Source organism: Rhinolophus sinicus, chromosome 15 (assembly GCF_057876585.1).
Source record: "Rhinolophus sinicus isolate RSI-liver-muscle chromosome 15, RSI-T2T, whole genome shotgun sequence".
NCBI classification, from domain to species: Eukaryota; Metazoa; Chordata; class Mammalia; order Chiroptera; family Rhinolophidae; genus Rhinolophus; species Rhinolophus sinicus.
The window spans coordinates 128,984,270-129,011,110 of record NC_142515.1 but is presented as its reverse complement, the minus strand read 5'-3'; the positions used below and the strand labels follow the sequence as shown (position 1 = coordinate 129,011,110).

General features: G+C 42.2%; 3 protein-coding genes across 9 annotated transcripts in view; 2 read left to right on the top strand and 1 right to left on the bottom strand.

Annotated features, from left to right (window-relative positions):
- FGF2 (fibroblast growth factor 2) overlaps nt 1–6,501 on the top strand; it is a 50,147-nt gene extending 43,646 nt beyond the window's left edge. Inside the window, exon 3 of the mRNA XM_074338547.2 lies at nt 689–6,501. Coding sequence (XP_074194648.1) covers nt 689–874 — 186 coding nt within the window. The 3' untranslated portion in view covers nt 875–6,501. The remainder of the gene's footprint in view (nt 1–688) is intronic.
- NUDT6 (nudix hydrolase 6) lies at nt 1,064–18,587 on the bottom strand. 4 transcript variants are annotated; one of them, XM_088792621.1, is made up of 5 exons: nt 18,570–18,587; nt 15,823–16,026; nt 11,924–11,979; nt 5,903–5,957; nt 1,064–1,702 (listed from the first exon to the last, which is right to left on the bottom strand). In XM_088792621.1, the coding sequence occupies exons 4-5, from the start codon at nt 5,946–5,948 to the stop codon at nt 1,305–1,307; spliced, it is 444 nt and encodes a 147-aa protein (XP_088648747.1). In that variant the 5' UTR covers nt 5,949–5,957; nt 11,924–11,979; nt 15,823–16,026; nt 18,570–18,587; the 3' UTR covers nt 1,064–1,304. The 4 variants fall into 4 exon arrangements, with proteins under 4 accessions (XP_088648747.1, XP_019596953.2, XP_074194647.1 ...); XM_019741394.3 differs by lacking the exon at nt 18,570–18,587 and adding an exon at nt 18,222–18,477; XM_074338546.2 differs by lacking the exon at nt 18,570–18,587 and adding an exon at nt 17,908–18,215.
- Nucleotides 18,582–26,841, top strand: part of AFG2A (AAA ATPase AFG2A) — a 275,103-nt gene continuing 266,843 nt past the window's right edge. Inside the window, exons 1-4 of one of the 4 annotated variants that reach the window (XM_074338541.2) lie at nt 18,582–19,163; nt 23,450–23,571; nt 24,620–24,777; nt 25,310–25,333. In XM_074338541.2, coding sequence (XP_074194642.2) covers nt 19,001–19,163; nt 23,450–23,571; nt 24,620–24,777; nt 25,310–25,333 — 467 coding nt within the window. In that variant the 5' untranslated portion in view covers nt 18,582–19,000. The remainder of the gene's footprint in view (nt 19,164–23,449; nt 23,572–24,619; nt 24,778–25,309; nt 25,334–26,841) is intronic. The other 3 variants (XM_074338542.2, XM_019741387.3, XM_019741388.3) reach the window with 3 other exon arrangements.

Genomic DNA, 26,841 nt, shown 5'->3' with positions numbered 1-26,841 from the left:
GCCTATTAGACTTCATTACTTGGAATAGTATTTCCAGATCTAGCTATTTGTAAAGCTAGCTATTGCCTCCCCCATAAATAGTTGGACTGAAATAAAAAGGCAGCATAGTTTTCTCTCCCATGAAACTGCCAGAATCTGTTAGAGTTTTGAGAATGCCAGTCATGTGTAATGTTCCAATACAATTTGGGGCATTATATACATTGGCTGTTTTCTGTACAGTACTCTTTTATTCCTTAGAAACATCAGCGACTAGAAAAACAGTATTCCTACTCCTTCTCTGGGGGAAGATTGCCCTTCCAGCACCGTTTCACTGGAAGAGTAACAATGACCCCTGACTGGTTACCTGCCTCTGGCCCTGGGAGGAGGAAGGATCGACCATAAATACCTAATTGGAAGCCATACTTTGGTATCCCCAAGTGTAGTGTGCTACTTGGTGTCCCTTTGTGGGGACCCAGAAAGCCATGTTCATGGATATTGCAGATCTGAGCCAGTGTGGCTCCTATCCCATCGGTGCCCTCGCTGCCCCGTACCTGAGCTACTGGCACCCTTCTGCCGAGCTAGAGTGCGTCAGTCTTGCTGGCTGGACTGTCCTGCTGAGCCCAGGTAGAGCAGAATGGGCAGGGACCTGTCATGGGTATTTAATGTGGAAAGGATAATAATAATTACTAATTCTTCCTTTATTTTTCAGAAATGTGTTACGGACGAGTGTTTCTTTTTTGAACGACTGGAATCTAACAACTACAATACTTACCGCTCAAGGAAATACTCCAGTTGGTATGTGGCACTGAAACGAACTGGGCAGTATAAACTTGGACCCAAAACAGGACCTGGGCAGAAAGCTATACTTTTTCTTCCAATGTCTGCTAAGAGCTGATCTAATGGCGACACCTGATCTCATTCCACAGGAAAGAAGAGGTATAGTTTAGAAATGTGTTAGTGAGAGAAAAGGAGAAAATGTGTACAGCTCTCTGCTCTGTTTGGATAACTGGTCAGATAACCTTTTATCTAATAGTAAAATATGTAACCATTGCCTTAGTAAAGAAAAACAAAAATTCCTTCCACCTTATAGATAGCATTTGCCTTTATCCAGTGAAGCTTACTAACAGCTACAGTCTTTTCATACATTTGCTTCATTTGAAAAGAGGCTTATGTGCACACTTACAGATTTTCTTCCTGGCACTCCTACACATTAGAAAATTAAGGTCAGATATTTAGTTAACCCAGAATGTCCACTTCTCTCATCGTATGGCACTCATTAACCACGTGTACCATTTACTTACAAATTTAAACATGTAAATATGAATCTAGTCCAGCCCTGCCATCGTTTTGTAACTGTCTGGCAGTTCCCTGTGATAGAGTTTATAGAACAAGCCTGTGTAAACAGCCGGAAATTCCTCCGCCGTCAGATCGATCTTGTCAAACCCTTCTCTGGACCCGTAGAGCAGCAGCCGAGCAGCTCTGCTGGTGACGGGGGTGGCGTTTTCGATGCTGGCCAGCTCAGAGAGCTCCATCCACTCGCACCGCAGGCACTCGTGCTGGCAGAAACGGATGGTGAGCGAGCGCGGCTGGAGGCGGCAGATGATGTACATGTCCGACTTCCCAAAAGCCCCCGGCTGGGCGTGCTGCTGCCGGATGCTCAGGACCGCCCTGAACTCGGACTGGATACCAGTCTCCTCAAAAACTTCTCGGACTGCTGTGTCTCCTACACGACACACAGATGTGCAGATCAGTGGGATCATATTTGTGGGCGTCTGGTCAACAAGGGTTTTCAGGTCAACGAGCGTCATCTAAAGGTTCAAAAGCAAAACCTCACCCTAAGCAAGGGAAGTTCTCTAGATAAACTCTGCCTTCTGGACCTCCTGAAATGCCAAAGCATTTTCCTACCACTGTACATCTAAGAAGCTTTTGAAATAGTGAATATTCCTTTGGCTGCTACTTGGGGGCTTACCCACCTGTATGGTTTGGAGGTTACGTATTTTAAACCTCTTCCTGACCTAGTTCCCAGAGGTTGAAAACGTGGGTTGCAAAGCTGCAGTTATTCCTCCGTATTTCTTCATTATTATCCTGTTCCTCATCATCTGTCAACACTTCCTACGTTTGTACATATCAGCACTGAGAGGAGTGATCCATTTTTCCTTACAAAAGTGTAGAATGTACGGAACTCTGAAATGATTCGAATCTCTCTGGGGTGAGGGGGGCATCAAGCCTCTGAGATCCCGGAACAGATTCCTTTCTAACCTTTTGCTTAAGCTCCAGCACTTATCCTGTTAATGGAGTCCCACTAGGGGAATTTGGGGCATTTCCTATGTTTCTTGAGATTCCAGAGAACTCGGACTTACTCCTCCAACACCCAGATGCTGCAGTCACTTCATCAGAGGTTTTCACAACACTTGTCATATGCAGAATTTCATAATACAACAGGGCTTTCACATTTCATAAGGTTTATTTTCCAATAATATACAAATTTATGGGGCAAGATTTTACTACCATTAACATATTTGAATGGCTGCTTTTACTAACTATCCAGGTGAAAGCCGTAAGTGGGCTTTCCCTACATCTGTGAGACTCTATCATTGTCACCGAAGTGCCCCTGAGAAGCCCTTCAAACAGCTGCTTGCCTCGCCCAGCTTGCGGGGCAACACCACAGTTGCACAGCTTTGGGCCTCCGTTTTCTTGTCTGTCACAGTGTAAATTATATGTGCCTTCTCTGTAGTCTTACTGGTGAAGACTAGACAAGGGAGAGGAAGGCAAGGAAACTGTCACCGTTCCCGTGTGCTCTGCCTTAGACTGTCTTCCCAATTCCCTGGACACGCTCTGGTTTTCTTCCTAAGAAACGGCTCTGGAAATATAATATGCACAGGAAGAGGACGGTGTCCTGAAATGTAAGGCTTTTGTCTGCCATTTTTAACTGCACGCCCACTTCCCTTATGAGATTTGCCATAGATTACCCATGGTTAGAAATTACATTTTTAAACTGAAAATATAAAAGAAGAATTTATGTTAAGAGAAGGAAAACTTTCCTTAATAAGAGAAATAATTTTCAGTCTGGCATATAATACACGTTTGTTATTAAGTATGTTAAAGATTGTGGCACTATTCTTAAATTTTACATGTCACTTGATCTCACATAATGATTGTTTAAATATTTTTATTCTTTAAATGCTTTGAAAAATAACTGTGTGTCTGTGCTGGGGGGGCGGGGGGCGGGGACTGTTTAGCGTTTAGTACCACTAATCAAGAGTTGGGCATTTAGAGTCTAGCCTGTTCCTGTGTCATGGGGGCAGAGGACGGGGCCAGACAGCCCGCGGGCCTGGCTCTGCTCTGCAGTCACCATATGTAGCAGGGCTGCCTGGGGAGTCTGATCCCTTTCACCTGGGTCAGCATAGCAGTGAATAGGACTGAAAACTGAATGAGCAAATAAGTGCTTTTGTCCCCAAAACATGAGGGAGCCCTTCCCCCTCAGATGGGAATCTGTGTCCCAGTGAGTCACCAGGAATTTAAAATTTTTATCTGGATAGAGTGCTTTACTCTGTTGTACCTTTATTATTTTAATGTACTGTAAGCTAAACGGAAATAACATTGACTGTTTTATACGTTTGAAGAACATAGGAAAAACCAAGAGGATTCTGTTTTTATTTTTACTGATTTAGAGACAGATTTAAATATGTCAGCGATAGTGTTTTGTTTAGTTACAGGACAATAATGAAAGGGAGTTTATATTTGTTATTTCTATTTTGTAATTTTAATAATAGGATTAGGTGGAAACAAAATAAACTAATAGGAAAAATTATGCAGAATGTGGGTTTTCCCGGAGTTGCCCTCTGACTTTGAGCAGCCCCCCCCCTTCCCCACTACTTTCCAGTCCTTCTGCTATGCAGGGCTTCTCCTCTGTCAGTAGTCATGAGATTTTTTTAGGAAGGCAACTTCTCCATTTTTAACTTTGTAGATACCTGTTACTCTTAGGGTATTATATTACATTAAAGCCTGAGGATTGCATTCCATTTTGCATATGCTCCTCTTAATTTTTGTTAAACACTTGGAGAGTCGTGCTTCATTTACCTACTTAGTACTATCGAAGAATGAAGGATTCCAAACAAATGTGCTTCCCAGTCAGTCTTTACTGCTTATGAGCCAATATGGATGCTTGCACATTTGGGATGGCAGTTTTCCTCAAGTATATTACCTTCCTAAATACAGGGTTTGAAGAAAGTAATGCTTGGCTGATTTGGCTTCATCATTAAGAAGAATCTGTTACTGAACTGTATTACAGAACAGACACACCCTCATATGGAGTCAGACCTCTACTGTCAGTTACCATTTCCAGCTGTTTTTGGGGTTATATCAGTTCTAAGGCAAACCTTTAATTTATACTATTCAATGGAAGTAAGGCCGATTGCTGTTTTTTCCTTAATTCCACATGGTTGAGGCATATGTATGATTTCTGGATAGGTGGGTTACTGTGAGAACCACAAATACTTTAAAAAATAGTGAATTCTTAACCACCTGGACTTGAAAGGCTCACAAGACACTTACGCCTAAAATGATACATATTTGGCTTGGAAATGTGTTTCTTCACTTACATTTAAATATATCTAAAACTCAGAAGATTCAGAAAAACTCAAATGAAAAATGTCAATTCATTTGAGAAGGCAAGAGTGAGAAGAGGCAGCCACACAAACCTCCTGTGGACTGCTCTTTGCCCGGTACGGATGGGGTAAGGATGTAAACAGAAGCCTGCCTGGTTTACATGTTCTCATAAGCACCTAAAGGTAGTGTAAGGTGATTAGGTGTTCTAGAATAAATGGCTTTCTCTTCCACAACTCACCACTACCAAATCCTCTTCTATTTCAACAGAAGACCTAGCAGAGTCTAAGCAAAAAGTCAATAAGACTCTAAACACCAGAATTTGCTATGGATGTATCTGAATGTAGTCAATTTACTTATAGGTTGTTAGGTGTTGGCTATATACTGTGTATAGGGCATTTTAATCTGTATAACATTTTAAAAAGTCAAGTTTCAGGTATATGTACCTTTTTGAATAAAATATTTAAAGATAATTTAGGAAATTGTCTTCATATAAATGTTGGCTAAAGAGAACAGGTACATGCATATTGAGGGGAAAGTCATGGATAAATTATGCTGGTAATAATTTATGCTGGTAATAAATTATGCTGGTAACTTATCAAATGAGTTACCTATTGATTTATTGTAATAGGGACTGCATTTGACCCAATGGTGTAAGGAATAGGTTGGCAAACTCAGTTTCTATTCTTTCATCTATTTCCTGTAGAATTCTTAGCTTATTTCCTATTTCCCTGTCTTCAATATTGATCTCAGTAAGTTGTTTTAAGGAGTTATCTCCCATTTGAGACTTTCTCATATGAGATACTTCACTATGTCTTGGCTTCCTGACTACTCAAAGAATAGATAAAATTTGCATAAAGAGAAGAAGTACATCACCACCCCTCTAATAACTGACTTTATAACTCATATTTATTTCAAAGTTCATTTAAAAGTTACTGTTGACAGTTGTGTGCTGAAATAGTCAAGAATGTGTGTTTTCTCATAGTTTACTCCCAACAATTTCAGTTATATCCAAAATAACCCTTAATGCCAAATTTTACTGATATAAATCCAACGTTTCTGATTTTCAAACCAATTGCTGAAGAAGCAGTCCTAAACAGAAGAATAGGTGGAATGCTCCTAATGGTATTATTTATACTAATGAATTGAGTATAATCAGCTAATTTTATATCAGTCCTGAAGTAACCTCTGAAATTTTCTGACTTAGTCTGAACCAATTAGAAAATTTTAAATTTTATTCTCAACTATAGAGCATGAAAGTAAACACATGAATTTCTTCAACATTTTCAAGCCAAATAAAAATCTGTAAGATACACACCAATATCTTCTCCAGGCTCCGACAGGCCTCCTGGAAACTTCCACATATTTTTCAACTGCAGTATAAAGTAAAAAAATAAAGTTAACATGGCTTTTATTCACTAACATACATGTGTGAAGGTCCACATAAGTGGTTAAAGTGGTTGAGACTTTATGTTTTGGTAATTGTATGCAAAGTTTTTTTTAGTTTCCTTCCTCACTCCTCTTTCTTTTGGGGGAAAACTGGTAACTTATGAAGGCTTTTCCCACCGTTTTCTTCGGGAAGTAGAAGTGGTTACGTGTGGTTCAAGTGATGGATTCTGTATGAATGAAACAGTAGAGGGAAACATCTACTGAATTTGTGTAATTTAAGAAATTTTTGCTGCTAGTTAACTATTAACAAGTAAATAGAGGACTCTTACAGATGCTGCTATAAATAAGTAGAAATACAGTATATATTTTATCACTAAAGTATACTATTTTTAATTTCACATTTATTTTCGGTATTGTGTGTCTAATCAGATATATTAATCTTAAGGTTTCTCTTGTTTTGTGTGTTAATAACTACGTAAAACTGTAATTTCTTTTCATGGGTAGTGTGAATAAAATTGATGAAGTTTGTGGGGTCTTTTGTATACCTTTTTTTTGGTGGGGAGGGGGAAGTGGGAAGATCTAATCTTGGAATGGGGATAAACATGGAAAAATTTGATTACAAATAATTATGAAATGGCATGGGACAATATTTTTATGGCTGACATGGTTCGAGTTCTGTTCTGTCTATCCATCACCATGACAAAAACTGAAGAATGAGGCATCAGGACATACTCATAAAAAGTGCTGCAGCATGGAGACACCTTATACTCTTCATTCATAAAACTAAGTTTATGGACCTTTTACTGGTTTGCTTTGTGACCGTCTCATTTCCTGTGCTTCTTAAAGAGTGTGTCACTCCCCAACTATGCTAGGTTGGAGACCAGTGGCATGGTTCCCAGAGTTTCCACAGACTGTTGATCATGTGGGTACAGAATTCAGGCTTTCCACCCTTCCGCGTCTGGCTCAGACTTGAGATTAATTTATAACGCATGTTTTATTTTATTAGTGTAGAAATATATCTCTAAGTATATCTCTACATTAAGGCACTGTGTTTGGGATTCCATTTTGAAATGGGTCCAGAAGCACTGTTGCTACAGAAATGAATGGGGTCTTTTTTCCAATAGGATATTAGACTTCACTACCATAAATTCTATTTCTAATGAAAGCTATAAATACTTCCCCCAAAACAATGAAGGTCAATTTTTAAAATCTTGACCTAGACTTGACTACAAATAATTGGAGATTGATTGTTGATTAAATTTGGAGATACGAACTTATTACAAGGGACACATGCTAGATGTAAGGATTGAAAACAGCTCACAGAAATGTATTTCATAAACCTTAGCTATGGAAAAGTTAAGTTTATTTTTATGCTGGTGAGTGGTTTGTGATATTTCCTGGCATCACTTAGGTTTAAGGAGCTTGTTTTTAAAAAAGCTTCCTCCTCCCCCGGAAAAAGCTTGCGCCTGCAGTCTAAGTGGCAGGTGGAGAGACCTAAGTCACGTGGTTTGACAACCTGGTGAATGTAGATCTGATCAGTGGAGATGACTGTGTCGTCTCACCTTTTTTTAATATTAAAGAATACTCCCATTAACTGGATTTAGCAATATAATGAACAGTAATAACTATTAGGTGATGTATACTGAATGCCCACTGTATTCCAAAAGCTACTAAAAGTTTTTGGTAAGAATTACACATATTTAAACTTTACAGTAACCCATGAGGGACTATTATTGTTCCCATTTTAGAAGTGATGCAACTGAGGGCACAAAAAAATTTCAAAACTTTCCTGGGGTGACAAAAGCAAGTGTGTAGTCAACTCAGGGTCAAAATTCAGGCAGTTGAGTCTCCATCTTTTAAGAAATTTTAAAAGTCGGTTTGCTTGTTCTCACTGATCCTGAACTACTGTTCACCACTTTTTCATATATCTTGTGCTTCCTTCAGACCTCAATGGAACATTCTATGTAAACCCAACCAGAATCTCTTAGATTTCCACTCCTCTAGATCTTGTGAATTGCAACTAAAATCTAGTTTGATACCAAACGTCTTTGTATCTACCTGTTGCCTGTGAGTTCCCTATCTAGAATCTTCTGATTGACATGAGATTTATTATTTTGCTTGTGGTGTACTATTATTCCATCTTTCCAGTACATTATTTCATGAGGGAAAAATTACTGAGGAAGTGGTCAGGGGGGTTTCGAATGTTGCCTATATCTGTTTTCATCTTTGTTCTCCCTTCCTATAAAAGAACACAAAACATCTCTATGCTTCAGGTGTAAAATTCTATGATCCTTTTCCCTCTAATCTTAGAAAAGATTTTTACTATGTTTTTTAAAAGAGATACTCTTCTCAAAGTTCTCGGGCTTGCTGGGGGCTACTTAGCACTCACATACATGCCCCCCTCTGATTTGACTTGGTGAGGTCATCTAGTTCCTTCAGCGTATCTGATCCTTACACACTACAAAAGGTAAAGAATCCTTTTAGCTTATGAAAATGTAGGATTTTAAACCATATTTTGAGTGGTTCCATCTTGTTTTGGAATGGTGAATGTGATAGCAAATTTTTACTACAAATTTGTGAGTAAATTGTGCGCGCGGTTGTAAGAATGAATGGAAAATAGAAGTGTGGATGACACAAGATTATCATTTATCCTGTGAAGCTCCTCCTGGCAGTTTGCATATCAACAAAGGGTAAGTATTATTTTTAATGCATTTTTTCAGAGATACAGAGTGTGAGATACTTTTCTCTGTTAAAACAATTTCAAGTTTAATAGCACTGTTTCTTTTAAAGGTTGTCCTGAAGAAAAACTCGTTTGTTTTAGGATTTCTAGAATGGGTGACTAGGAATGATTCATTTTCTGATCCTTTTTCTTATTCTTTTCTCAACCCCACAGACATCGTCCATTTTCCTAAATAGATGATTAGCTTCAGGACCTTCCCGGGAGTGGCTGCTGAAATCCTAACCAGGAGTTTGTGTAAACAGAACCCCCAAAAGACTACTAATTTTTTTCAGCCATGTCTCCAGAACCTAGAACAAGGGTACTGACCTGCCAGCCACTTCCTTTTCGTTCCCTCCTATTGTTTGACCTTCTTGTTCTCCCTTTTCTCCAATTTGGTGACAAATTTATCTTTTATTTTCATTAGTTTTAATGCTACTACTCTTTTCAGAATTCAGAGCCACTGTATGTAGGTAATACATTAGCTTCAATACTATCACTGTTACCAAAGGGACAGAAGCTACCATAGGGATCTCTTAGTTTGTTCAGTCATTCAACAAAAATTTATTGAGTATGAGGTGCGAGGCATATAGAAATTAATGCACAATACAGCAAGCCCAGTCATTGTAGCACCGTATTTTTCTTAATAACACCACCACCTTATATATATTTGTTTGTTGACTATTTGTATCGTACCCATGTGAATATAAGCTCCAGACAAAGAAACTTTGCTTTGTTCACTAATATCTGCCCAGGGCTTAGAACAGCCGACAACACAGTGTGCATAGGAAGTCGATAACACCTAGTGAATGAACGAACAGGTACCGACCCTGAATTTGGCTCTTTAGCACCCACTTTACAAGATCAAGCCACTGTTGGGTCTTCTATTTCTCAGAATCCTGGGGCAGGGGCACGAAGGATTGCAATATATGGGTAGGAAAGGAGAAAGGACCTGTTTCAAGTGTCAGTTTAGATTTGTGTTTGAGTTTGAATGCATATGCTTATGATGAGGGTTAAACTTTCCTCTGCAACAAACCGTGCCGCTAATTCCTGGGGACAGGGAGGCCCTTAAAGGAGAGAAACGGGCTCAATGGCTGGGAATACGGTAATTAGTTTATGGTTAATAGCCATCATTAATGCTTAAATTCCACCAAAACAATTATAGAAATGAAATATGATCTAGTCTCTCATTTTATATTCTTATTACAATACTGAACTATACATGAATATTCACTCTTCATATTTTGTTGCTCTTAGATGGATCTCTGCTTATAACATAAAAAATGAAATCAACACCCTACATAGGAGGAGTATCATTTCTACTTAATCCATAAAGAAACCAGTCTTATGTAATTTGACTTTGTCTCAAGCTTCTGCCAATCACAGATGCCCAGAAGCACAGGAGGAACACAGCTAGGTTCTGGAAGCAGCACTTCCTCAAGCTTTAAGAACCAATCACTGGCGAGTTCGGAAATCAGCAGGTGGAAGAGCCCAGAGCCCAGTGTGCTAGTTCAGTGGTTCTCAAACCTGACCGTGCACCTGACTCCCCTGGTGGGCTTATGAACACAAACTGCTGAGCAGCAGCCAGGACGTTTGGATTCAGCAGGTCTGGGGTGGGGCCTGAGAATGTGCATTTCAGATAAGTTGATGATATTATTGTCTCAGCTCCAAACCCACCCTCTCTGTGCCTCTGCCTCGTGATGCAGAGAGGGTGGGTTTGGAGCTGTGCTCTGCCTCGTGATGCTGGACTTGGGGTCCCGCTAACCAATTTCTGCTTTGCCAAAAGATTCCCTTCTAGGTTCCACCAACAGACTGCAAGGCAGGGGAAGGAAGAAGGGACTCACTGCAGCCAGACTCAACACTACTGTTGTAGGTACTCAATACGTTTCTGTGCATAAAGCTTAGTCCGAGTCAGAGATTCTGCCTTAACCAAGACTTCGCAAGTTATGCAAGCGATAACTATGAGAATGCTTTCAGATCGCATTTCTGGAAATGTGTGATATACTGCTTTCGGCTATCACTACAAACAGGCATTTAAAATTTAAAAACATACGATGGAAAAAAAGTTTGACTTTGTCTATCAATATTTATCGAAGTCTCTGAAAGTATCAAAATAATTATTCTCTTTCTTTTCTAGTTTTACTTATACTCCTGAGTGAGCATGAAAACATCTGACCGCTAAGCAGGGTACTTCTCTTAGAAATCTTTGTTGGTTCTAGATTCCTCTACTCTTGATTTTGGTGTACGGGGCTCTCTACGTTCTGTGCTCAATTTAGCTCTCAGGTCAAGTATTTTACCAATCCCTGCACTCCTGGCCACAATGAATTTTTTACCATGATTTCCACACTGTGCAATGGACTGAATGTGCACACCCCATCCCTGCCCAATTTATATGTTGAATCCTGTGTGAAGGTATGAGGTGGGGCTTGGAGGGCGTTATGTCCTCATGAATGGGAGTAGTGCTCCTGTAAAAGAGATCCCAAGAGTTCCCTGTCCCTTCTACCATGTGAGGAAACAGAGAAGGCTGACATCTATGAACCAGGAAGCGTTGCTCAGCAGACACTGCTGCTGGTGCCCGATCTTGGCCTCCCAATACCCATAACTGAGAAATAATATTTGTTGTCCAAATCACATAGCCTGCCTCATTTTTGTTATAGCAACCTAAAGGGACTAAGACACCATGTCAGTTCCTTTCTGAACTCTGCCCTTGACGTATGCACCCCTCCCCTCCTTTTTTGTCCTAGTAAGCTACTCATTCTTCAAGAACCAATTAACTGTCACCTCTTCTGAGAAATCTTTAGGGGCTTTTCAAAGGCAAAGGAAATTGTCACCGTCTGTTGCATGACTGTTTTTCCTAAATAGTGGGATGCAGGACTTCGGGGTATTGTCTTATTAACCTCTGTAGTCTCAGCACCTGGCTCAGAGTAGGAGCTGCATGAATGCTGAAGGAATGGAAGAAATCTGGATAGTCTGTTAGAAACAGAGTTGTCTTCCCAATCAGACACAGCCATTTCTAATTTTCCTGTAGCCACAAAATAATAGCAACAGTGAGGTGACCCTGGCATTTTCAAGGCCTGCATAAACACGTTTTGGATTAAATGAATATCCAAATGACCCGTAACTGCTTAGAAATGACTTAAAATATCTTTCTGTAATTCTTTGAGCATATCAAAATTTCTACATTTTAGTTTTCTTTAGAGAGAATTGAACATTTAGAAAGCAGAAGCAACTTACTTTATTTCGATCTTGTACAACCAATACTTTTCTAGTATTTTCATCAAATACAGCTCCTGTTGGGAGAAACAAAAGGTAATCAGGAAATATTCATTTAATTCGTCTTAGATTCCTTCCACACTCTTATCTGTGGTCATTAAAATCCTCCCCATTCTGGAAGGCCTGGTTCAATACCGTCTCCTCCTTGAAGATGTAAGTTCCCTCCAGCAAGAAGCTGCTTGCTCTGTCATCCGGGTTCTTTTAACCACTGACGGTTCTAACACACTGACTTGTATATAATCATCTGCAAAGCGCTAGACTGGCTCTTCCTGATGACACACAGTTAAATAATTATTCTTTCTACCCTTTTATAAGTGTTTACTTTAGGGCCCAGATAATTTTAAGTGCTTCAAAATATTATTGAAAAAGTGAGTTGACTTTTTCGTTTTCATTTTTGTTCCTTGAATCACTATGTACAGAACATGTGATGGCCCAAATCACAAACATCTCAATGTTCGGTTCACGACCCCCCTAAAGCACTGAAATCTGTTTACTGCGTACGTACACGACTTTGTAACATGCTACTATCGTGCTTTGGCATACTTCTTTATTTTATGTATATTTTAAGTTCTAGTTCATTGCTTTTATTTCTTCATTCATTATATGCATTGCCCAGCACACTAGGTATTTGGCTAGATGTTAGGAACTCAATAATAATTTTTTTCTCTTTCTCCTTGGGCAATCCTGGGTCTGTTATGATACTTTGATGATTTGTATTAGGTTCCATTAAATGCTATAATTTAAAAATATCTGTATTCACATAATGTGGGAAGATATTGCTAAAAAGGTATTTTCTACATATTCATCCATTCTTTTAATATTGATTGAGTTCCTATATGTAACACATATAGGTTCTACATATAGTATATTAATTGAGCTCCTGTTATGTGTCCGGCACTCTTCCAGGTGCTAGGGACATAGTGGTGAACAAAACAAAACTCCCTGTCCCTCACAGGGCTCACAAGCTGGTGTGTGTGTGAGGGGGTGCCCAACAAACAGAAAATAAATTCTATAGAACGTGGGAAGGTGACAAATGCTGTGCAGAGATAGAATGTAGAAGGGGATAGGTATGTGTAACACAAGAGCCATTTTCTCTGAAATTAAAACACATTTTAGTATTTTGAAGCAAGAAGGAAAACAACTAAGTTCGACGTAATTAACATTCAAGTTGTCTTCTATTAGGAAATGTAAACTATAATTTCATGGGACGTTACAGGGGATAGAATGCCAATGAAATGCCAAGGAAACCTACTCTTAAATTTTAATACTCAAATGGAGCTTGTCCCTAATGAAATCACTACTATAAACATGAGCCAACTACCCCAAAGACAAGCAGCATCCCTAAAGCACAGTGCGAGCGACCCCTGCTGGTCACAACGTAAATTAAATCCAAAGAGATCAGGGATTAAACGGGTTATTATTATATTAACATTAGCCAGGTACTGTGCGAAGTGCTTTATGTGCATTCCCTCAGGTGTTCCCCAAAATAATCCCTAATGCATGCATCCCTCTGCCTGCCCAAGTTCACGGGGCTGAGACTGACAGCCAGCAGGCCTGGATTCCAGCAGGCCTTCTCACTGCCACGCGGCCCTCACCACACCACAGTTGTATTCTCAGAGGGTGGCCGTTTCCACTTAGAGACCTATGCAACCATTCATTCAGTAAGTGTTTGTCAAGCACTGACTTTGTGCTAGACACTGGCTTTAGCCTGAGGATACAGTGGTGAACAAGAGAGAAAATACCTGCTTTCACTGAGTTTCTATTACTGTGGGGAAAGGAAGTACATGAAATAGTATCTCCGATTATGGTAAGTGCTAGAAAGGAACACAGCTGAGTAAAGGGACAAGAATGATGGGACTGGCACGTGGGAGGACTCTGCTTTAGAGGGGTCAGTCAGGAGCTTCCTGAGCAGAAAGCTCAGCTCTAAAGACCTAGATAAACGAAGGTCTGGGCAAGTGCGGGCAGGGTGAGCAGCCAGTGAGGCGACAAGCGGGGAGGGGAGATTCCTCCTCTACCCACTTCGGGTCTATGTCTGGGGCCTGTGGATGGAACTGACAGAAGACAGGTAAATGAAGTACAAGTATACTGAGTTGATTTGACGTTAATATTTTCACATGGCCTGGGGTGGGGATGGAAACACGTGAAAAGCCCAGAAAAGCAGTTAGACACTTTTAACAAAGAGTGATCAATTGTGGAGATGTGATAAGACTAAAGGGTTTGGGCTGGGGGAAGTGAGTTGTGGGAAAATGACAAGGAAACATGGGGAAAACTAACGGAATAGGAGGATTCAGTAATGTCGGTTTGTACATCTCTGGTGATAGCCTGAGGATACAGTGGTGAACAAGAGAGAAAATCTCTGACCATTCTTGGTCCGAGAGACTTGGGCCCTGCACTGAGGTAGAAAGGGGGGGTCAGAACCCTTCCTGTGTCTGCTGTTTCTCCATCATCTTCACCTCAAAATAACCAATGTGCCAAAGTGGCTCATTTTGGGTCCTGGGCCCCTTCACCAGCCACATTTACCTTCTGTTCAAATGTCAACTATTTTCTCACCACCTGAAGAACTCTGTCCCTTTCCAGAACAATTTCTTACATTATCTCGTCCCCACCCCAAACAGCCACTTCAAACCCTACTTATTCTTCAAGACTCTGGCCAAGTTCCTCTCATTCCCTGGAGGCCTCTGGCATATCTTAACTACAATCCAAAATATAGTGCTTAGTTATAAACGAGTCCTTCAGAGGGACACGTTATGACCATAGTACCAATTCTGTGCTAATAACTGGAAACTCAGTCTGTACCAATGACTGCATCATTATCTGTAGGACTTTCTAATGAAGTGTGAGGCTGTCGTCACAGTTTTTCAGGCCGTCTTCTGAAGTAGAGCTGAATGGAAAGTTTCCGAGTGCCTCGACTTGCTACAGGGGAGAGACCATGGACACAGAAAACATTAGCCATCCCCGAATAACTCCTTTAAAAGTCCTCACAGGTGCAGGCTCCCTTTAAAAACTCTTGTAAGTTATATGAAGGCAAATAAAATTATTATTGATTAAATTACTAATTAATATGCATTACTGCTTTTATTTTAGGTCACAAAGATTCTTTACTATTTCAGTTTTCCTGGAAATCTAGGAATTTTCTTAATCTCCGTTCTCTGAGTGGTCCTGGGGTCAGCAGCAACCGCAGTGACAGGGAACTATTAGCAACGCAAATTCTCAGGCCCCACCCCAGGCCACCTGAACCAGAAACTTGGGGTGGAGCCCAGCTTCCACTGTAACAAGTCTTCTAGGTGATTTCCATGCACTCTACAATTTGAGAACCCCTTAACCTAAAGCAAGTCTTCTCTCAAGACTATGTCTCTGAAGCTAATCAGTGACTTCGAAATTCAACAGTATATTTAAATTATGCTATTTTAAACAACTGTTTGGCACAATAACAATGTAAATGTCTTTAAGGTTCAAATCATTGAAAAACTGGTTGCTTTACCTTAAGTTCAACCTGAAAGTTATCTTTTATTCTACAAATTCAGATAATTACTACTAATATGTTTTACCATAATGAGTATATTCCCCGATCTCAATTCAGTATTACTATTTGAGTAGTGAAGTTCAACTATCTGTGTAAAACATGTTCAAACATATCCTTTGGAAAACCGCTGACCTTGCCTCTTCTCTCTGCTGCCCTCTTCTGACGCTCAAGGCCAACTTCATCTGTTCAAAGCAGTAGCACTAGACCCAAGGAGGATGGATAATTATTTCATAAATCACTCGTTCGACGAGAACAAGCTTTCGCTTCGCTGTAAGAAGTAAGAAATTGGGTGAACCTTTAAGAAACTCATTCTGATTATCCTGAGTTAGAAACTGACCTGCAACTCCCACTTGATGTGTGGCATATCCTGGGAGCCGGCTGGGCCCCTCTCCCAGCCACAGCGTCAGCGTAGATGAATCCGATTCCGCGTGGTGAAAGCGGAAGCCCAGGGCAGCGGCCGGGGCAATAAATCGGCTTTGCAAGATGGGAATGTGCAGCCATACTGCTATTCTACCTTCCGATCTCCACTGCTGTACTGCAGCTAAAATGCAGAAGAAAAATACTGTCAATATTTTCCAACGAGAGGAGCGGAATCAATTCAAACTCATCTCGGTGTCACCTCCTCCAGGAAGCCATCTTTAAGCATCCACTTCCCCTACTATTGGGAGGGAGGGTTAGAGGGTCCCAAAATGTCCTCTTCACACCAGTAGCACGGGAACTACTATTTTTTTTTTAATGGTCACCACCTTGTTTCTATGATTTTTCCACCAGACTCAATTCCTTGAAAATACCATAGCATCAGGCCAGTTGTGATCTTTATATTCATTTCACCTGACACAATGCTTGGCACATAATTGTTCATCAATAGTTGCAGAATGAACAAATAAGCTGATTTAAACAAAATGCCATCTTAATTTGTTCCTTTTAATGTCTTAGTTGTAATCTTTATGAATGATTATTATGGGCTTCTATTTACTCTTTAAGAGTTCTGTCATAATTTTGGGGGTTTATAAATTTCAAGGTGGTTCAAATATAACTGTTTTTAAATAACGTATGCTAGTTCTAGAAAATGAAGTCAGGGTACCCAACACAGTGACAGACAGTGCATGGGGGTGGGGGCATGTGAAAGTACGTGTTGGGATCTGTGTGAAGGACAGTTGCTGGGGGCACGTGATCCTCAGATGATTTTAGTTCCTATTTATAGGCAATGCCATTCAATGTTGTTTGACACAACAACTGAACCAGCACCAGCTCTTCCAGGCAGCACAGTTCAGTAAGACCAGATTCTCGAGGCCGGGGAAGTTACAAATCTCCATGCCTCAGCACCATCATCTTTAAAATGAGGATAATCTGACCTACCTCAGGATTGTTATGAGGATTAAATGAATTCATATTCTTAAAACAGGGTCTAGCACTAAGTGCAGTCGAATCTGTTTTATTAAGACATAAAAAGTATATGGTATTTCCGAGTTTACAAATTAGTTTCATATACGATATCTTTGATCTCAATCTACCCAGTAATTGGGGCTGGCATTATTCACATAAGCAACCTGATGGGCAAATATTTTCCGTGATTTGCCTCATGCCGGTGAAGCCTGTGGCAGAACCTGGAACCTGGATGTGACTCCAAACCCTTCTGCTTTGCCTTGCTGACTGAGGTCACCTGAGCTTTGATCACCTGTTTGGTCACTGACAAGTGACAAGTGTATGTAACCTCACATACGAACACCTATCAGAGGACCAACACTGATTTCACTCTCCTACTGGTGATATTGCGGGAATCGGCAATCATTCACAATTGGAAGAGAAAACGAGGGGAAGAGGTAAGTAGTTCGGGAATGAGGATGATTAAAGAATGAAATAATTCCCTTGATTCTATTCACACATGTACTCTCTTGCCATATTGCTCAATAGGACAGAGGTTATTTGAAGTGTCCTGTTAGTGTGGCAGGATCTTTCCCTGGCTGGATTTCCACGCCATGCCTTCAATTCAAAGGACCCACAGGGACAGTATGAAAAACAGGCGGTTCCACCAAATCAAGGGCTCCCTGAAAGTGAAGGCTCCTCCATCCAAACTTTCTTTCTTGTCATTGGACTCAAGGTTCAATGAGTGGAGAGTTTTCTTACCAAAAGCTGAATCCACCCCCACCTCCCTGGTTAATTATAAAAGATTTGCTGCTGTGTAAGTACAAGCAAACTAGTTCTTGATGCGACGGCCCCTGACCGATTTGTGTACAAACCACCACTGGGCACGTCTCTGTGTCCACTCGTTGTCACCACCTGTATTAGAATGTGAGGACGTCTTGCCCGGGCACAGCGCCCGGCGGAACCACAGCTCGGTGACAGTGAGTAACAACGTAATGATACTGACAAACGTCTACTGAGCGTTAACTACGCTAAACGCTTCCTGCGCGTTATGCACCTTAACCCGCGGCGACCTCGCGCTCCTATCACCCGGTTTCATGTGGGGCATCGTGCCTCACAGGACTCGCCCAGGGTGAAGGGCACGCACTAGGAAGTGGAGCCGACATTGGAGCCGCCGACCCCAAAGTCTGGGATCGTCACCATTTGTCCGAACCACTTCAGAGATCTCCCAGCTGAGAGCACCGGGACCGAGGGGGAAAGCGGGTGCGGTCCGGCGGCCCCTCCCCTCCTCTGGGCTCGGGACTCGACACGCGCAGAGCGTGGGGTTGCTGCATCACAGGCCCAGGAGTCCCTCGGCCCAGGCACACTTGCCCTGCAGACCCCTCTGGAAGGCGTCGGCGTCCAGGCTGTCCGGCTGCGCCAGGCGCACCGAGATGCCCCCGAATCTGTCCAGCTCGCCCCGCAGCAAGCCGGATCCGGCAGGGGTACCCCGCGCACAACCCGGCCCGCCATGGGAACCGCGGCACCCGGCCGAAAGCCTCGCGCGGCGGGCGCAGGCCAGCACCACTCGCAGGTAGCCCCCGCTCAGCAAAGGACGCATCCTCGCGCCCGTCCCGCCCGCCGCTTTCGTTCATCCTGCCTCCGCGCTCGGGTGGGAGGGAGCTACCGTAAACTTCAGAAGAGTGCCCCCGACCCGTCCCAGGGTTGAGCTGGGCTTACCACTTGGTAGCGCTATACCCCGGAGATTGCGAAGTCCTGTCCACCAGCTCCCTTCAGGAATTTGCCCGGCTCCAGGAAAGCGGGGAGAAACTTTCCCGTCTCTCTCCCCTCAACCGCCCCCCACCCCCGTAGTTTAATTCAACACACGTGTTCGAGGATGGGGAAAGCCAGCGGAGACACGAAAATGTCCTGTCTTTCAGGACTGTACAATCTAAATGACGGTTTCGTCCACCCCATTCGTTTTCCTTTGTAGAAGAACTTCTTCAACCTCTGGAACAAACTCGGTTCTCCCTTTTCTGACTGCGCTCCACAAGGGGGATTACGGCGCAGGGGTGGAGCCTCGCTGACCTCTGCCCCGGAAGTTTTTCCCTCCGTGAGGCGCGCACGTTGAGCCGGCTTCAGTGCTTCAACTCCCAGGCTGCCTTCGGAACATGTCTTCCAAGAAGAACAGAAAACGGCTCAACCGGAGCGCCGACAATGGTTCGCCCTCACCCTCCGCGTCTCCCTCTCCTGTGGGGGCCTTGGCTCCTTCTGCCGGGCCCGGCGTCGCGGCGGCCGCCGGAACTCTGACGGTGATCAACTTCTTAGAAAAGGGTAAGAGTTCTCGGAGGGCGGCCCGAGGCCGAGGGGGCTCAGCCTGAGGGGACAGAGACCTCGCGATCCGCCGGGAGGGGCGTTGGCTTTTGAAAGTCGGGCGACGCGCAGGTGTGAGCCGGGCACAGGAGAACGTCAGGCGCCCGAAGCCGCGCGCGCCCCGCAGAGTCGGGCAGGAGGAGTTCGTCCGTGGCCGCGGCAACGGTTTTTTTTTTGTTTTGTTTTGTTCGTGTTTTGTTTTTTTCTAAATTGTTTTGCATGTCCCGGTTGCACTTGAAACAGCTTTGCCTCATACAGGATTAACGGCAGGTTTAACGGAAAAGTTGCTCATACCCAGCGAGCACGTTACTGGAAAAACGAATACCCGGTCGGTACAGATGGGGATACGTCCCTTCTAAGGGACAGGACTGCGCCTTAGCAGTGAGAGGTCCTGGTAGTAATCGCACACTGGTGTTAGCGGTGCAGCTTGGGTGTGCCACTCACAACCTCATTTAATCTCACAGACGCCCTGGGACACGGGTGCTGTGTGATTGTGCCCACTTTGCAGACGCAGAAAAGCGCACGGTGATCCGGCCCGGGTTACACGGGTACAAAATGGAGGCGGTGTCTGAGTTCAGCTGTGTTTGGCCCGAAAGCCGTTATCCCACATCACAAGCCCCTTGAATTGGAAGAATGATTTATCCGAAAGGTCGTGTATTCCGTGAAGCCCCTACGTGTTGAAGCTGTGAAGAACTGGTTGCGGATAAACTTGTAACATTGTGTTTGTTTTATGCAGACCCTGAGGACAATGTGTGTTTTTAGTCTCCCTTGGGGGATCAGAGAACAACTTGTTCTGTCCTGTGTGTTCACTCCCGTTTTCTGCCGGGTCCTCCCCGTGGACATTGAAACCTGCCGATTTCTCCTCCGTCTTAAAAAGAAACAAAAAAGCTCCACATTCTCTCGCTCCCACTGCCTTCTCTCTCCGCCCCGGCATCGCCAGACTTCTTGAATGGCGTGAGCTGTCTGTGCCTCCTCGTCTCGGAGGTTCTCCTTAGCCCACTCCTGTTTGACCTCCACCCCACGATTCCCTGGAAACCGTCCCTGCCGTGGTCCCCCATCATCGCCACGTGCCGAGATCCCGTGGACAGTTCTCATTGCTTAACCCCACTTGCGCTCTCTGCGGCCTTGGACTTTGTCTGCCATTTCCTCCTTGGAACACTTTGCCTCTTGACTGACTTGTCATTCATCTTTTCAAGTTTTTCTTCATTCTTTTGTTGGTACGTCCTCAGTTTCCATTGCAGGCTCATCCTCTCCCACCTGCTCGTCAAATGTTGGTGTTCTTCAATTCTCAGTCCTAGGAATTGGACGTTTTCTCGCTATAAATCTTTTTTTGGCGGGTTCATTCAATGCCCAGAGTTTCCTGTCTATACCTTCATCATTTTCAGATTTATATTTCTGATTTGTACTATTTCTGAGTCTTGAGTCAGTTGTTTTCCAGACCAGTTCTTTTTCAAACTCTATAGGGAAGGTCTTAAAAGTTACAATATGTCACAGATCAGCACTTTTGTAAAATACAATAAACATAATTTACTGGAAAAGGTTAAAAAGTAGAAATTTGTATTAGATTCAACAGATGGAAAATTACTCTGTCGAATTGCAATAAAAGCTTGTAAACATATATTCTCTTTTTCTGTACTTCCTCATGAACCAGTAATAAATAGTTTGCGGGCCACACTTTGAATAGCACTGCACTATACCTTTTCTCTTGGATTTTTCAAAGGTACTTCAAGACCAACCTCAAGAACTTATATTTCCTCCAACAGAACAAACTAGCCCTTTTTAGTTTTTCCCGTTTCAGTATTCAGAAACCTAGGAGTCATCTGAGACACCTCTCTCTCTTCCGTCTAACATATTCAGGCCACCACTAAGTTCTGTGTATCACCTGTTTTCCACATTCCTTTTCTTCACTCCGATCCCACTGCTTCCACGTTGATCCCAGACACCATCTTCTCACCTGGACTACTCACTACACTAGCCTTCCAATTCTTTCTACTTTGCAGCCAGAATGATCTTTTAAACGAAGGTCCTGTCACCACCCTGCCTTTCAGCCCTCACTGGCCTCCAGTTGCTGTCAGAATAAAGGCCAGCAGCTTGATACAGCCTTCTGCCCTTGAACTTGACTTAACACCTTCTTGTTTCCAACTGCTCTGCCTGTGTTCTTTCCCTCCCATGTGCCCCGCTCCCTTCTGCCCAGGACCTCTGTACATGCTGTTCTCTTTCAAGAAGTATCTTTGTTTTCTCTTCATTTAGTTAATTCCTACTTTTCCTTCAGATCTGAATTGAAACATTACCTGGAGAAGCATTTTCTTATTCTTCCAAATTAGATCAGATCCCACATTAAAGCCTTTCCTAGCGCTCTGAGTCATTGTTTATTGCGTTAATCTTAGTTTGTAATTATGCAGTTGTTCAGTGATTGTTTAATAACTGTCTTATCCTATTAGATTGCAAGCTCCGCTGACTGTGCCTGGTTTTGTGTCCCCAGTGTCTAGCGGAGTATCTGCCATGTAGTAGGCACATAGTCAATATTTGCTGAATGACTGAATGAAGGTGGATGGTCGTTTGAAATTACCTTTACTATCTCATTAGTTTACCTGGCACAGAGGTGAACGTGAAGTTAGTTAATGGAGAACGAGATATATTTTTAAAGTGTTAAGGGAAGTGTACGGAGGACAGCTTGAGTAGATTTGCGTGCTGTAAGCAGCACATACAATGGAGATGCATTGGGAGTCAGGCCGGGGATGGGATTTGACCGTGACCGCCATGGGTGATAGGAGGACGTGGCGGTGTGTCGAGAAGTCCATGATTGGTCAAGTCCCGGTGCATGGCGAAGCTAGGGTAGGATGGAGGGATGAGAAGGAAACCTGGAATCCTGCTGAGGACTGATACACCTGTGAGGTAACTGTCCCAAGGGAAGGGTAGGTAATTCGCTGAAGTTCAGGAAGAAAAAAGTGGCAGAAACAACGTCATGAGGCCATCATCACCCAGGATGCTCTGCTGCGGATCCGTCTGCTGCGCAGGAAACCCGGTGTTCACAGCTGAATTGCTTCGCAGCTCGCTTAGTATGCAATGTGCTAATTTTATTTTATACTCAGTACTATTGGTCTTAGCTCGGTGAAATGCTTTGTTTATCTGATGTCAGCAGATGTTTATCTGATGACAGGAGCAGAATAAACGTGTTGGGAAGTTATTTGATAGTGGTAGAGAGTAATGTAAATTAGAGACACTTTTTGCTTTTGCTTTTATTGACTTAATTACTTTTTAATTACTTTTGATTATTAAGGAACAGTAATATTAGCATTCTGTGATCACGTATGTGTCTATAATGCATTGTATAACAGTTTGTGGCAGCTTAAAATTTTATTGATTCATGGATTTTGTGCTGTAAAGAAAAATTCTGTGTACTCATTTACTGCATTCATTCATTTCACAGATATTTATTACGCAGCTACTATATTTAATGCACGTCCAGGCATTGGAGATGCAAAGTAAATAGAACTCAGTTCTAGCCCCAAAGCAGCATAGTTTAGGAGAAAGTCAGACTGTCAAACAAATGAATATTATGACGTTCAGTGTCAGTATCTGGCAGCATGGGGTGTTGGGAGGACAGGGTAGGGACAGCTATAAGTAAGTGTGGAGCTGAAAGGAGTGGAGATTTTAGCACATCGTTTTCAGAGGTGTTGGTAATTGGGCTAAATTCAGGGCCCCTCTGGCCAAAAGTTGGTCGTTTCAGTCAGTGCATGTGTGTTTGCCCAAGGTGTTACTGTCTTATCATCCGTGTGTTCTTGGGAATAGAGAAGAAGAAGAGCTGATGGCCATTATGTGGGTCAGAAGTGGAAACATGACGAATCCTCTAGTCAGGTAATGTACCAGGTCCCTGTTCAAGCCTTTCTCCACCAGGGACCAACTCGACTTCGAATCTAGTGCGTGAAGCTTGGAGACGCCTTGTTGCAAGTGTGCTCGCTTCTTGATGAAACTAAAGATTTTTCTTTTAAATAATGAAAACTAAAACTCACTTCATAAAACATCCAGTTTTAGTTAGCACGTTACTGTTAGTGGAGCCTTAAAAAGGTTTGGTGTCAAGTCCGTTTGTTAAAATAAGGATCACAGCTGTGCTTTCTCCAGGGTAATGTAAGTGCCTTTGTGTGATTATGTGGATGGAGAGAGGATTTTTATTTACTCCACAAGAAAGCATGCTTTAACTTCAGTTATAAAACGGTACGAGATCATTTTCTTTTCCTTCTTGGTAGATGACAAAGTTCCTAAAAAATTCCAGAATTCCCTTGTTCAACTTGGGCTGAGCACCATGAAGTCTGCAAACACATGTATAGGCCGACCGGTGTTGCTTACCAGTTTGCACGGAAAGCAAGAGGTGAGAGTTCTTTTCATTCCCGTAGTTTAGAGAGATTTGCCATGTTTGTGATTCTAATTTTCAACACATACAGGAATAAATGAAAATCTATATTTTAAAAGACCCTTGCATCTTTATTATAAACTTTCCCGTTGTTTGAAGTCTACGACTGCCATGGGACTACAGCCCCTGAATGTTGTAATGGAGAGAGGTCTTTCCTTGGGAGGTAGTGAGACACATACGATCGTCCCTCTTTCTCCCAGTCTGTTAGTTATATTTCTCTACAGAAATTATTTTAGGGTCTGAAGGTCATACAAATATTTGATCACCCTCCCTGTTTTCAGCTGAGTTTCTCCTTGCTGCCACTCATCGGACCTGAGAGTCTAAGCCCAGACCTTTTTCTGGGTCATGTTTGGCAGCTTGGCTTTCTTCTCTGCTGCCAGCCCCTGCCCCTCCGTATCTTCTGCTGCTCATTACACAGGTTCTCTCATCCACTGGGGCCCTCTGGAAAGGTTTCGAAAGCTTTTATCGGCTGATGGCACACCTCCCATTCTTTTCGTTGTTCTGGGCTTATACTTTTAAAAATCCTTTACTGTGTCTTGTGGAAGAGAACACTCCAAATGCGTGAGCTCAGCCCACCTTCTGGAGCTAGAAATGGTCGCTTCTCTCCCTCACATCTCAGTGGTGAGGTCCAGGTTCCCACGAAGCCCTTAGGCTGGCCCCTCACGTTGCCTGCGCGCAGCATGTGCTCCAGGCCGGCCTACCTGATGGGTAGCTTGCCTTCAGTGTTTTTCTCCTCTTCTCACCTGCTAATGCCTTTGTCTCCTTTCCGAAATCCACCTTTCACGTCTTCCACCGTTTTCACTGTGGGATCTTTCCTAACCTTCACAAAAAGATGTAATATTTATAAAACCTTTCTGGGTGACTTGTGTCAGATTGTAGCGCCTTTGGGTGAGGACTGTGTCTGCAGCTCCACGTCCTTGGCTGTGCTTAGTTACCTGCCTTATAAAGTAATGATGTTCTATGAGTATTTATTTTCTCACCATCTCATTTTCTGTGTTCTGGGCAGGTCTATACGGCCTGGCCTGTGTCCGGATTTCCTGGAGGCAAGGTTGGCCTGAGTGATATCGCACAGAAGAATGTGGGTGTCAGGGTTGGTGATACCATCCGGGTCCAGCCTCTTCTGGGTGCTGTGCTGCAGGCTGAGGAGATGGACGTGGCACTCAGGTTTGGCTCTTTTCTTTGGTGGCTGCATCAGCACCGCCGGGTAGGAATAGTTGAACAAGAATCACAAATGTGAACCACATACGTAATTCTGCATTTTCTAGTAACCACATTTAAAAAGTAAAGAGAAACAGATGGAATTAATTGTAATTGTGTATTTTGTTTAACCAATGTATATAAAATCTTATTCTAACTTGTAATAACTATAAAAACGATCAATAAGATATTTTGCATTCAGTTTTTCAAATTAAGTCTTCAAAATTCAGTCTGTATATTACAGTAGGAGCACATCTCAGTTTGGACTAGCCACATTTTAAGCACTCGATGGCCACATGTGCTGAGTGGCGAGTGGCCTACCGTATTTATTAGACACACAAGCTAGGTGAGTGCTGTGTAACCTAGGGACTAGGGACTAATGTCCTGTCACTCGAGTATGCTCTGACAGTGTCGTGAGAGGAATTATTACTGATGAATGTTTAACGCTGTTTTTCATTTTGGTTTGCAGTATAATCAGGGCTTCTTGTCTTTTTTACAGTTGTAAAGAAGGGAGTAGATTACGGTGAGTAGGCAAGAAACAAGTTTTAATTAAGACTGCGCGAGCAAAGTACCTGACTGTCTATTTTAACTCCATGATTATTCAATCTAGTGAAAGTTATTTCTATCAGGTTTTTAAGTAGTCCCTCACCAAAGACTAATTGTTTGAATCAACCTATCAAAGAGTATAGCCCATCCTGGAAACTCTGTGTCTGACAGGATTGTGACTCATTTTATGAACACCGTATCAAAGTTTGTTTTAAAAAAGCATCTTTTGATACTTTCATATCACCTTAGTAATAGTTTTGGGGATGTGTCTGTATTACATGCAGTAATCACAAAACATTTTCCAATTTATCTTTATTTAAAAATGTTTTCTCTTTTGCTAGTTTCATAGACGCCAAACTGGAGCTTTGGCACATTTTTTCCTTTAAAAACAGGAAGATGTTTTCAGAGCATTTAATAACCATATAACAAACAGTAAATAAAAGGCAGAAAGGAAAAGGAACACCACATATGTTGAGGACCAGTTGTGTACTATCTCGCACGCGCACACATTTTTTCCCTTTTTCTTATTTAATCCTTGAAATATCCTGCAAGGTATCCATACTCACCCTTTTTCTCAGATGAGGAAACGGCTCCGTGAGCAGTAACTTGCCCGCCCTTGTAGGCGTTACTGAGCCCTGCTGTGCAGACTGCGCAGGGTTCCTCTTCACTGTTTGCAGGCAGGGCTGCAGTCCGTCCTCAGTAGCTGGGTTTTTTATGACCTACTAACTTGTGTGAACCCTTGAGGGCACAGCAGCCTTATGTAATAATGATCACCTACTGTGTTTTAAATGGAAGCTTGGTTTTAAAAATTTTTATTTAAAAAAAAAATGTGTATGTTTTAAATGTGGCAGGGGAGCTTAGACAAGAAACTTAATTTCCAAGAAAAATCAGTAATTTTTATCTGCTGCTTAACTTATACAGTATTAGAAATTTTTCATTAGAAAGTTTAGAGCTCCTTCTAGTGGAAATGATTTTATCTGCACCCATTCTCTTTCAAAAGCAAACGTGTTTTTTCTGCTTTTTTAAATATCTCTATTCAGAGTTTAATAAATAGAAACAATTTAAGTACAACTTGGTTCAGAGTTCTATAAACAAGTAAATTTAAGCATTTAGGGAGACACATGATTTCCTCTTTAATTTATACATATATTTGATTCATGAAATTTCTTCCTTGTGCTCTTTCTCTTTTATGTGACTACACAGACCATTCTTATTGTTTGTGGTAGTTTTGTTCTCTAAAATTGCCACGAACACTGGATTAGCAAACACTGAACCATTTAAATTATATATATATATATATATATATATATATATATATATATGTCTGCATTTTATGTAGATTATAATCCTAAATCCTTAAAACAGCTCATTCTGGTGTATTCTACTTTCTTTATTTTACAAAAGAGAAGAGGTAGATCAGAAGTGTTAAGTAGCTTGCCTGAGGCCACCCCACTCACAGATGCCCATATTAGGGATTCGCCCCCC

Coding starts and splice junctions, on each gene's coding strand:
- NUDT6 (XM_019741394.3), bottom strand. CDS start 18,450: ATGCGTCCTTTGCTGAGCGGGGGCTACCTGCGAGTGGTGCTGGCCTGC. Junction 16,027..18,221: donor CTTCCAGAGGGGTCTGCAGG/GCAAGTGTGCCT, acceptor TCTGCATTTTAG/CTGCAGTACAGCAGTGGAGA. Junction 5,958..11,923: donor TTGTACAAGATCGAAATAAA/GTAAGTTGCTTC, acceptor TTTATACTGCAG/TTGAAAAATATGTGGAAGTT.